Source organism: Daktulosphaira vitifoliae, unplaced genomic scaffold (assembly GCF_025091365.1).
Source record: "Daktulosphaira vitifoliae isolate Bord-2020 unplaced genomic scaffold, ASM2509136v1 Scaffold_3, whole genome shotgun sequence".
NCBI lineage: Eukaryota > Metazoa > Arthropoda > Insecta > Hemiptera > Phylloxeridae > Daktulosphaira > Daktulosphaira vitifoliae.
In genome coordinates this window covers 30,922,215-30,933,903 of record NW_026099574.1, presented here as the reverse complement: position 1 = coordinate 30,933,903, position 11,689 = coordinate 30,922,215, and the positions used below count along the sequence as shown (strand labels likewise).

Here is an 11,689-nt window from a genome sequence, read left to right as displayed (position 1 = left end):
TTCAAAAAAAAATAAAAGCTAAATAAGAAATTTTATGATTCATATTTAGAAATTAAGGTGATATAATTATTATTTTTTCTTTGTATCGTATGTTCAGTACCGTATTAGAGAAAAATATTAATTAGGTTAAAACATTATCAATTTTTTTTGCAAGTTTGTAACAAAAAACAAATTTAAGAGTAAAGCACGTATTTGTTTTCAATTAAACAGATATTATACAAAGTGATTCATTATGGATAAAATTACTCATTTTCATGGAAACTATTGAAGTTTATATATTTGCATAATGGAAAATATTGTTTGATTTAAAAGACTATTATAGTGTAAGGTCAAATAATTTTTATTTTCATCCCTTTAGAGATAAAAAACTATACTTTGCTAACACTTGCTGAAATTGACGAACAAAATAAAGACTACCAAATAAAAAAGTTGTTTTTAAATTTAAATCAAGTAATTTAAAACTAAAATTATTATATTTTAGGTAATTCAAACACGAATTTTTAGGTTAAATATATTCAAAAAACCATTCCTGTATCTTTTTCAAATTTATCTGTTTTCGTGTTTTTAATCAAAGTAAGTTATTATCTATCACTTTTCGGTTTAAAATGTACTTATAAGTTTACAATAATTTAAGTCATTCAAAATGAAATTACCAAAAAGTGAAAATAATGTAGAACACCTGGTTGAATACATGGAAAAAACTGGAAAATTATATATTTTTTAGAAATAGCTGAAAATTTGATAATTTTTCGAAATCGCACAGCGTTTGACCGGGGAGTAATAAGTGATATTAAATTTTAAAACACTAACAAACTACCGAATAAAAAAGTTGTCTTTAAATTTAAATCAAGTACCTTTATTTTTAGAAAAATGCGATGATGATGTATTAATATCCCTGTTTAATGGACATTCAAAGAATATTTTTCAACGATACAAAATTAAAATTTTTTTACATATCAGTGGCGTATTTTGGGGGGGTGTCCTCCATGTCTGGACACCCCCCGAATTAAAAAAAAATGCCTAATATATTGGTATTAACTTTTTTTATAATATACTATATTTATTTACTATAAAATAAATGGTATTTTAAATAAATAACAAAATTGAAGATAATTTGATAGGATTCGACGACACGTATTTATCTACATTTCATCAGAGATTTCTAGAAATTATTTGGATTTCATTGGGTCATTTAGATAACAAAAATACCCGTAGCAAAAATATAATAACAACGGAAATATTCTGAACTTGGAGTTCATTTTTAAATTTATTTTATAGTTTATTAGTTTAGAGAATTATAAACAAATAAGTTTAGTTACCCCTATTCAATATACCGCATTCATAAAAAATACAGAATAGAATTTTTTATAGTTAAAATTAGTATTTAAAAAATAAACAAAAGTTATGAAATTCTTTATGAATCGTCATTTAGTAAAGTTAAAATTAAGTTGTTAAGATAGTAGATACGCTTGTTAATTTAAAAATTTATAATTGGCTGACATTTTAACTTAATTGTATCCATAACTGTATATTATTATATTTGTATATTCACATAACAAGAACATTAAATTATTTCAATTAAGATAAATTTATATTAAATTTGAATTTCTTAAATGAAATGTTGCAAAGAAAAATAAGATTAAAATAAAATAACAAAACAACAATTAAACATAGAAAAAGTAAAAAAATGTTTGGTGGTAAATTTCAATTTATAGTGAATATTAAGAAAATTGATATAAAATACAAAAATAAAATTTCATTCACAAAAATATTAATTGAATAGCTCGCCAGCAATAATTTCATTTTTGTGTCTTAATCTTATAAAAGGCATAAAATTTGCATTTATTGGTGTTGTATCTCCTCGAGACATTTTTTCTGCCAGCTCAACAGTAAATGGCCCACAATCATGTCCATTGGTTTGGTGAGATGTCTCGCCTATTTGTAATGTCCATGTAGAATCTTTTCCTTTTTTGTACATCACCCATTCAATTAAGAAATTTTTTAATACCATTGGATATGGACCTTCATACGACTTAAGACTATCATATGATGTCACAGTCTTTTCAGGTATATTAACCACTGTCAATATCCAATGACTTTCATATACATTCATGGGCACAAAAAGTAGTTTTATTGTGTGAATATTTTTTTGTATCCATCTTCTTACAGCTGGATAACCTCCTCGAAGATACGCTACAATAAAATCAGTGACAACTGCATAAACTTCACCTTCTGACCGTTTTACTATCATTTTAATGTACTCATTAATTGTGTCTGAAGTATACCATGATGTGGGCGATTTAAATGAAGGTGCATTATACTGATCAAGAGATTTTGTGTTCTGATCTTGCATTACTTCTGCAAGTGTAACCATATTTAAACATTTTTCATAAAATTAATAAAAGACTTTGTTGAACAGTTTACTATTATTTAGGTTTATTTAAGGTTTTGGAATATGAAATTAAACACGTATAATTACTTTTGTTTAAAACGTCCATGGACCCCCTTAATGACACGCCTCTGCAGAAGTTATATTAATTTAACTCGTATTATTATAATTAATTATGTTTAATAAATAATCTTTTTTTATTTAATTTTACATAAAATAAATAGATTAAATAACTAATTACCTTTTTCTTTCTCTGGTACTTTTATTACTTCAATAGTGGACAGAGCAAGTAAATTTACGTCATTCGGCGTATTTAAGGTCAAAGGATTAGAACTAACTTTTGGCTCTAAAATAATTTATGTTTAAAAATATTACATATTTGTTTCAAAAATCAAAATTTCATATTTTTTTAAAAATGAATTATATTTTAAAAGTTGTATACTTTTAATGACTTTTTCATCTTCTTCGGATGAATTTCTTTTTAAATTTGGTCTGGCAGTAGTATTAAAAGATATCTCAAAAAGTTGTTTTTTTATTTCGGATTTTTTGCGTTCCGAATTTTTCTTATGAAAACTCTTAACGGATCATAAAAATATATTTAATTATATGATAAATTTATTTAAAAAATCTGCTTTAAGTCCAAAAAATGGTTTAGGGTATACCCTAAAATCTTTTTATTGAAATAAAGCATAATAAAATATACCTTTTCTAACAAATCAGCTGATATTAATAGCGGNCAAAATATATCTTTTCTAACAAATCAGCTGATATTAATAGCGGATTGTCTTTTGAAATTGCTATATTTTTTTTTTCTATTGAATTTACAATTTCATTTTTATATTTTTCAGATTTTTCATTCTGAAAAAGTGTTTCGAATTCTCTTTGCTGCATCATATTCTAGGTAACCAAAGAGATATTTAAATAAACAAATAAACTATACTTAATATTATATTATTATCTTCGATAAAAATTGAATTTCCCATAAAAATCTAATAGAAAAAATAGCAGAATAATATTAAACATTATGTTACCGCATTTATATTAAGGGGATTGATAGTTTATTTTATATTTTTGAATCAGACAAATCCCAATAACATAGCTAAATCAAATAAATGTATTAATATAATTATAGTTACCAATTTTTCTGGAATAATTTTATCATTTTTATTCGTTTCTCGATACATGCGTTTTTTTGGAATAATGGAATTTTTTATAGGATAAATATTTTTATTAATAATTGCTGCAAATTGATTATAATTTTAATAATTATTAATTAAATAATCAATTTTGAAAAAGGTTTTTAATATTAAAATAGTTAAATTAAAGTAAAGCGACTGAATTATTGTTATATATGAATAAGAGAACTTATTATTAATTTTTCTTATATTTTATATTAAAAAACTTTTTCTCTATTCGAAATAGTTAGTTTAATTATTAATCTTAATAGTGTTTACAGATAATTCTTCCATCTTTAGTTGAATTTTTTGATATTTGTCCTTTATTTGTATTATTTAAAACACAATTGGAATGCATGAAACGACGATTCCATATTTCTTCAACTCTGCGTATGACCTTATGTAAGTTTGATTCATTTGTTTGACCAAAAATATTTTTTTCACTTGCCATATCAATAACTAANTTGAACTTATGTAAGTTTGATTCATATGTTTGACCAAAAATATTTTTTTCACTGGCCATATTAATAACTAATTAAATAAATCTTAATAATTACACAAGACGATAGTTTATTTTTCACGGGAAAAAACGAAGTGAACTGAAATGTCGATAAAATCAACATTTACATCTAATTGTCAAGGAAACTTAATTGTAAAAATTCATTAAAAAAATNTACATCTAATTGTCAAGGAAACTTGATTGTAAAAATTCATTAAAAAAATGTATAAGCCAATTATAAATAAATTTAGTATAAACAATACTTATTTATTTTAATTGTATTATTGGTCAAAGAATACAATATTTTAAGAATAATACAGAGAATTATCAAATATATATATATACATATTTTAAAGATATTTTGAAGAAAACCCTTTTGTATTTGTTTGTTTATTTATTACATTAGTTTACAAATGATAGAGATTTTTTTATGAAAGTTCAAGTGGAATAAATTTGATATCGGTTAACAGAATATTTATGCATATAAAATTTAATCTGTATGAAATAAAATATCAACGTTTGGATTTATTCTCTTGCAACTATTAAAATTTTTCCCCATGTGAAATTGCTATTTCCATTTAGTTATTATCAAAAAACATCATGCCATGCGATTATAATCAACATAAAAATTGATTAAGTTGAATATATAATATAGTTTAACAATTTAATTAATAATTGAATTAATGACATAATAATTCTGATAAAAGAAAATAACAGGAGATTTGAATTAATTTTAACGACTTTAACAAATCGAAAATAACTTTAGGGTTTAACTACCTNTTAACAAATCGAAAATAACTTTAGGATTTAACTACCTTATAGGTTTAATTATTATTTGCATTTTTTAATGTAATTATTATTATTATTTTTTTTTTTTTGACAATAACGGTTATCTTTGTAACTTCAATATATATATCGAGAAAATGACAAATTATCCAAGAAAATCATGGAAATTTTAGAGAAATATTAAGATACAGAGCCCAAGGAGATGACCGTTTAAAATAATTTTTGGAAGCTGAAGAAACAATAAAATATACAATAAAAACACTTCAAAAAGAAATAATTGAATCCTGTAATAAAATTATTTTAAATAAAATCGTAACAAACATAAATGCCCAAAGATGTTTCAAAATACTTGCTGATGAAACGGCCGACATTGGTGGAAGCGAACAAGTAACTTTGTGTGTTCGATATTTAGATGTTGAAAATATAATTATCAAGGAAGAATTTTTCAGTTTGTGCCTACAACAGATACTACTGGAAAAGGTTTATATATTATTATTCAAAGTTTACATTCATTTGGTGTAGAAACAAAGTACGTTAGAGGACAGTGTTACGATGGATGTGCTTCTATGTCTGGTCAATTTAACGGAGCTCAATCTCTTAATCACCAAAGTTATCCGCTTGCGACGTTTGTTCATTGTAGAAGAAAGTCAAAAATGTATAACTAAAAAATCATTAAAACAATTATGTTCGACTAAATGAGTTGAACGTTTTTATGCTGTCAATGATTTTCTTGAGCTTTTTGTGTACCTAATTGAATCGTTATTTATAATTTCGAAGTGGAATGACACTGAAACATCATCAAAAGCAAGTAATTTACGAACATCAATACTGAAAAGAGATTTTATTATTTGTTTACTTATTATAAATAAAGTATTTAGTTATGAGTTACTTTGTTTAAAACAACTTCAAAGAAATTAGCAGGTACACAGCATTGTTATTATCAATGGTAGTAAGGCACATTGTTGTGAGTTTATAAATACACTAACTGTCAATACAGAAAGTATATCTATGATAGTCATAATTGATAATAAACAATCCGTGACTGCGACATTGATATCATATAAACCATTTAGCTACCTGTATTTGTAATCATATCATCATGTGTATTATACATGTATATTAACTCAAAAATTTGAAACTTTAAATGTTTATATCTAATAAACTAATAAAGTTATATTAAAAATTCAAATGCCATTTACTATTTAATTAAAAATCCAAACATTTTATTATGTGTTCCCACTTAAAAGACAAAAAGACAAAGTTGACACCCTTACAAGGCATAAGGGATGAACATAAAAAGGTTTAAATAGTTAATAATTTAAGAATAATGTGTAACTAAAGAAAACCAAACATAATGTTTAAATTATATTTATTCTACAAGTAAATGAGTGGGTTATGATAAAAAAATCAGTCTGTATACTGTAATATAGTTTATCATTTGTAAAGCTGGAAGTAAAACATTTTTGTAATGTTTTGTTTAATTGTAATTTCCTGATCTATTATTACTAGACCAGGAATTAAATATTTATAAACATTTTTGAAAACGATAGTATTATTAATTTTGCAAAAAGAAGAAAAACAAAATATTTTAGTATATAAGACAAAATGGAATGAATCGTAGAAGAGAGAGGACCTCAGGAGCACCGAAGGTAATCTCTTTTCGCGCGGTACATTTATGACATTAAGTTTTCATTTTGTGTATTGTTTTATTGTGTTTTTAGTGTATATTTATTTTGTATGTTTTGCATTGTTTAATTATATCTATAATAAATACATTNCTGTTTAATTATATCTATAATATATACATTAGAGTTATTATTAAACTTTTATTAGTTTAAGTTAAGACACTAGGGTTGTTTCTTTTAAGATACAACAGTACCAAAATTTCAAATTTCAAATTATTTGTCAATTCCTAAAATAGTAATTAGAAAAATAGTAAGTTTTTTTTACGTCAGTAAACATTTCTATAATTTTCGTTTGTGAGGTTCATTAAAAGTTGGACACCACCCGAGAAATCATTCAAAATACGCCACTGTTTAATATACACTCATCTCAGTGGTCAAGCTCTCACGAATACTAACAAATTATTAAGGAGCTAAAAGTAGTAAACGATTCATCTGAAAGGGGGATAATACTTATACAAGATTTCAATAAAAATATAACAAGAAACGAATCACAAAAACAATTTTTGTTACAAGTAATATATACATTTTTTTTAAAAGGTTACTTAAAATTATTTTTAACAATATTTTTTTTAGGTGATACAAGATTATAGAACTCAATACCCTGAGGCAACAAAAAAAGTTTTGATTCAAGCGTATAATAAATAAATTGTTTGATTTCAATAGCGAATCATATAGAATATAAACATATAAATATAACAGCATTTTTATTATAATTAATTTTTTTTTAAGTGTTTTGTAAAAGTATTAGGCAATTATTTTGAATATTTTTATCAATACTTCAAAAACTATCATTTTTAAGAGAAATTATCTAATATTTTTAGCTTCTATGCGAACCTGAGAAGGTATTAATTTTACTATGATGTGTTTTTTTTTTTTTTTTTGTCTGTATACGCTGAATCTCAGCTTTCAATGAACCGATTTTGATGAAAAATATGTGAAACAATCACAAATCTTTTTTATTTAAATTATTATTTTAAACAAATTTTATAATTAGAATTTTTTTTGTAATGTGAAAATTAAACTAGACTAAACAAAAAACCAAATAGTTGGAAATTTTAATAAATGACAAGTATCGTCAATTTTTATTATTTAAACCAAAAAGTATGAACTTAACGCGAAATTGAAAGAAGAGTTTTTTATTGAAAATCACAATAGCTACAATATTATAATATTTTTCGTAAAATTAAGTCTGTAGCCTAAAAATGTAAAACACTGAAACTTTTCATATTTTTCAAAACTTTGAGCTTATGTGCACCCAGTTAATCAAGTAGTATAAAGCTCAAATTTTTTAGAGATTATCTTTAGACATAAAGGAACAAATTAACGCCCGGCGGTTCTTAAATTTTAAAACTTAAAAAATAGCGAACACCTTATACTGGAGTCATGGCACAGTGTGGACGTAGCATAATTGGGTCCAGTATAGATGATATTTAACAATCATTCAAATCATTATCACAAAAAACGCTTCGATGCAAATCTGTAGATAGTGTTAAATTTAAAAAAATTGGTGGATTACTCCAAAAGCAACATAATCTTTCTACTTCTACTTCTACTTTCTACTTCTTTCTATACGCTTTTTAAAATTTGAACCCCCTTTCGTATATAGGAAAACAGTCAAGTTTAAAAAAAAGGTATGTCGAATAAAAAAGTATTTAGTAGTATTTCTTATAAAAAAATTCTATTGATCCATACATTTTTCAAAAAGATACAGAAATATAAGGTTCAAAATGTAAAAAATAAAGTCGAGAAATATAACACAAAAATAGCATTCGGTGCCATTTTTGCCGTGAAGACAAAATAAAGACCGAATTTTTTTTTCCATAATAGAGCATATTACATAATCTTTAGTTTTAGATGTATATAAAAGTGACAGTTTCTGGAACATTTTAAAAAGTTAAGTTAAAAAAAAACCCAGCCCAGGGGGGTCGCGGCACAGTGGTGACGTGGCATAGTTGGATCAAGTATAATGATATCTGACAGTGATTAAAATCATTATCAAAAAAAAACGCTTCGATGCAAGTCTTTAGATATGGTTTAATTTAAAAAAAATTGGTGGATTATTCCAAAAGCTTCATAAACTGCTAGTTCCTTATTAATATCCTGATTAAGATAAAGTATGTCGAATGAAAAAGGTATTATTAAAAAATATTATTTCTCATAAAAAAATAATGTTGATCCATACACTTTTCAATATGTCATAGCATTATAAAGTTAAAAATGTAAAAAATAAAATCGAGAATTTTCACACAATAATAGCATTTGGTAGCCATTTTCACCGTGAAGATAAAATAAANTATTTGGTAGCCATTTTTGCCGTGAAGACAAAATAAAGTCCGAATTTTTTTTTTTACATAATAAAGTATATTACATTAGCTTTAATTTAAGATATATATAAAAGTGTCAGACCTTCCGGAACACTTTCAAAAGTTAAGTTGAAAAAATTAATTTTTTGTAAAAAAGTTGTCATTTTAAATCCCCCTCTGTGGGCAGGTAAAAAGTCAGATTTATAAAAAAAATATACCAAATGAAAGGTAATGATATTATGCATCTACATAAAAAAGAATTATATTGATATGTTTATTTTTGAAAAAGTTATGGCACTTTTAAGTAAAAAAAATTGAAAAAATTGAAAAAATTAGCGATTTTTAAATTTGTAATTTTTTTGGAGTTTTCCCCCATTTACGGGGAACGAGGGAATTTTTTTCAATTTTTAAGGGTAATGTCTTCTACTAGATACGATTTGTGATCTTTTGACGTATCATTGAAAGATATCGGTTCGATGAGAGCTGAGAAAAAGTGGTAACAGGCACAAAAAAATATATATATATCATAGTCAAACCAATTACAATCTCAGCTTCGCATCGAAGCTAAAAATTGTCATTTTGAATTCCTTTCTGCGGTCATGAAAAGGGTCAGATTTATAAAAAAATATACAAAATGAAAGGTAAATACCTTTTGTATCAATAAAAAAAAATTATATTGATCTGGTAATTTAAAAAGTTATGGCAGTTTCAATTAAAAATAATTGAAATAATGTCGAAAATTAGCGATTTTTAAATTTGTAATTTCTTTGGAGGTTTCCCCCATTTACGGGGAACGAGAGAAATTTTTAAATTTTTGAGGGTAATATATACAAAAAGATACAATTTGTATCGTTGAAAGAAATCGGTTTGGTGAGAGTGGAGTAAAAGTAGTAAAAGACACAAAAATATAAAAATAAAAAAAAAACACATCATAGTAAAATTAATACCTTCTCAGCTTTGTATCGAAGCTAAAATAAATAAGAACCTTAAGATACGGTTTAATCAAGTATATACTTAAGACTTAAACCGTCACATTATCACAAACGTTATAGCTTCGATGCGAAGCTGAGAAGTTATTGGTTTTACTATGATGTGTTTTTTTTATTTTTTTTTTTTGTGTCTGTTATCACTTTTTCTCAGCTCTCACCGAACCGATTTCTTTCAATGATACGTCAAAAGATCACAAATCGTATCTAGTTAAAGAAATTACACTCAAAAATTGAAATAAATTCCCTCGTTCCCCGTAAATGGGGGAAACCTCCGAAAAAATTACAAATTTAAAAATGGCTAATTTTTGAAATTTTTTCAATTTTTTTTACGAATAACTACCGTAAATGTTTTAAAAATAAACATATCAATATAATTCTTTTTTTTATAGATGCATGATGTCATTACCTATTATTTGGTACTACAACCTGCCCACAAAGGGGGATTTAAAATGACTACTTTTTTACAAAAAATTAATTTTTTCAACTTAACTTTTGAAAGTGTTCCTGAAGGTCTGACACTTTTATATATATCTTAAATTAAAGCTAATGTAATATACTTTATTATAAAAAAAAAAATTTTGGACTTTATTTTATCTTCATGGTAAAAACAGACATCAAAGTTAATAAAAGAAATACGATTTTTGTAAAAAAATTCTTTTTTATATTTTTAACTTTATAATGCAATAACTTTTTGAAAAATGTATGGATGAATATAATTCTTTTTTATGTAGATGCATGATGTCTTTACCTATCATTTGGTATATTTTTTTTATAAATCTGACTTTTTACCTGCCTACAGAGGGGGATTCAAAATGACAAATTTTTCACAAAAAATTGACTTTTTCAACTTAAATTTTGAAAGTGTTCCAGAAAGTCTGACACTTTTATATATATATTAAATTAAAGCTAATGTAATGTTCTTCATTATGCAAAAAAAAAATTTCAGACTTTATTTTATCTTCACGGTGAAAATTGCTACTAAATGCTATTATTGTGTGAAAATTATCGATTTTATTTTTTACATTTTTAACTTTATAATGCTATAACTTATTGAAAAGTGTATTGATCAATACAATTTTTTTATGGGAAATACTATTTTTTCATAATCCTTTTTTCATTCGACATACTTTATCTTTATCAGGATATTAATAAGGAACTAGCAGTTTATGAAGCTTTTGGAATAATCCACCAATTTTTTTTAAATTAAACCATATCTAAAGACGTGCATCGAAGCGTTTTTTTTTGATAGATATTTTAATCACTGTCAGATATCATTATACTTGATCCAACTATGCCACGTCACCACTGTGCCGCGACCCCCCTGTGCTGGGTTTTTTTTATACACAGCTAATTTGTCAAATCAAATAATAAGTTTGGTGTACTNATACACAGCTAATTTGTCAAATCAAATAATAAGTTTGGTGTACTAAATATTTTGTGTTATTTTTTATTTCTTATTTATATACATTAGAAATCTAAAAATTACATCAGAAATTTTTTTTCTGATATAGACTTACAATTGATACCGAAAATGTTAAAATTTGAAAAAATAAATTGTTTATAGAAACTTTAATACAAAACATTTAAAGAGATTTGGTTATCAAAATTTTTTGTAAAATCTACTTTAAATAATGTTGAACTATTAAATATTTTTCTCAAATTAAAAAAACCCAGCACATGGGGGTCGCGGCACAGTGGTGACGAGGCATAGTTGGATCAAGTAAATGATATCTGACAGTGATTAAAATCACTATCAAAAATAAACGCTTCGATGCAAATCTTTAGATAGTGTTTAATTTTAAAAAAATTGATGTTTTATTCCAAAAGCTACTTGATCTGCTGGTTCCTTATTAATATCTCGAT

At 24.9% G+C, this 11,689-nt stretch overlaps 1 protein-coding gene across 1 annotated transcript in view; it reads right to left on the bottom strand.

Annotated features, from left to right (window-relative positions):
• Positions 1 to 1,627: 1,627 nt before the first annotated feature.
• The window catches only part of LOC126902837 (uncharacterized), a 19,326-nt gene continuing 9,264 nt past the window's right edge, over positions 1,628 to 11,689 (bottom strand). Inside the window, exons 3-7 of the mRNA XM_050680494.1 lie at positions 3,844 to 3,950; positions 3,526 to 3,629; positions 2,832 to 2,964; positions 2,631 to 2,735; positions 1,628 to 2,358 (exon numbers count right to left, since the gene is read on the bottom strand). Of these exons, the coding sequence (XP_050536451.1) occupies positions 1,772 to 2,358; positions 2,631 to 2,735; positions 2,832 to 2,964; positions 3,526 to 3,629; positions 3,844 to 3,922 (1,008 nt within the window). The 5' untranslated portion in view covers positions 3,923 to 3,950 and the 3' untranslated portion in view covers positions 1,628 to 1,771. The remainder of the gene's footprint in view (positions 2,359 to 2,630; positions 2,736 to 2,831; positions 2,965 to 3,525; positions 3,630 to 3,843; positions 3,951 to 11,689) is intronic.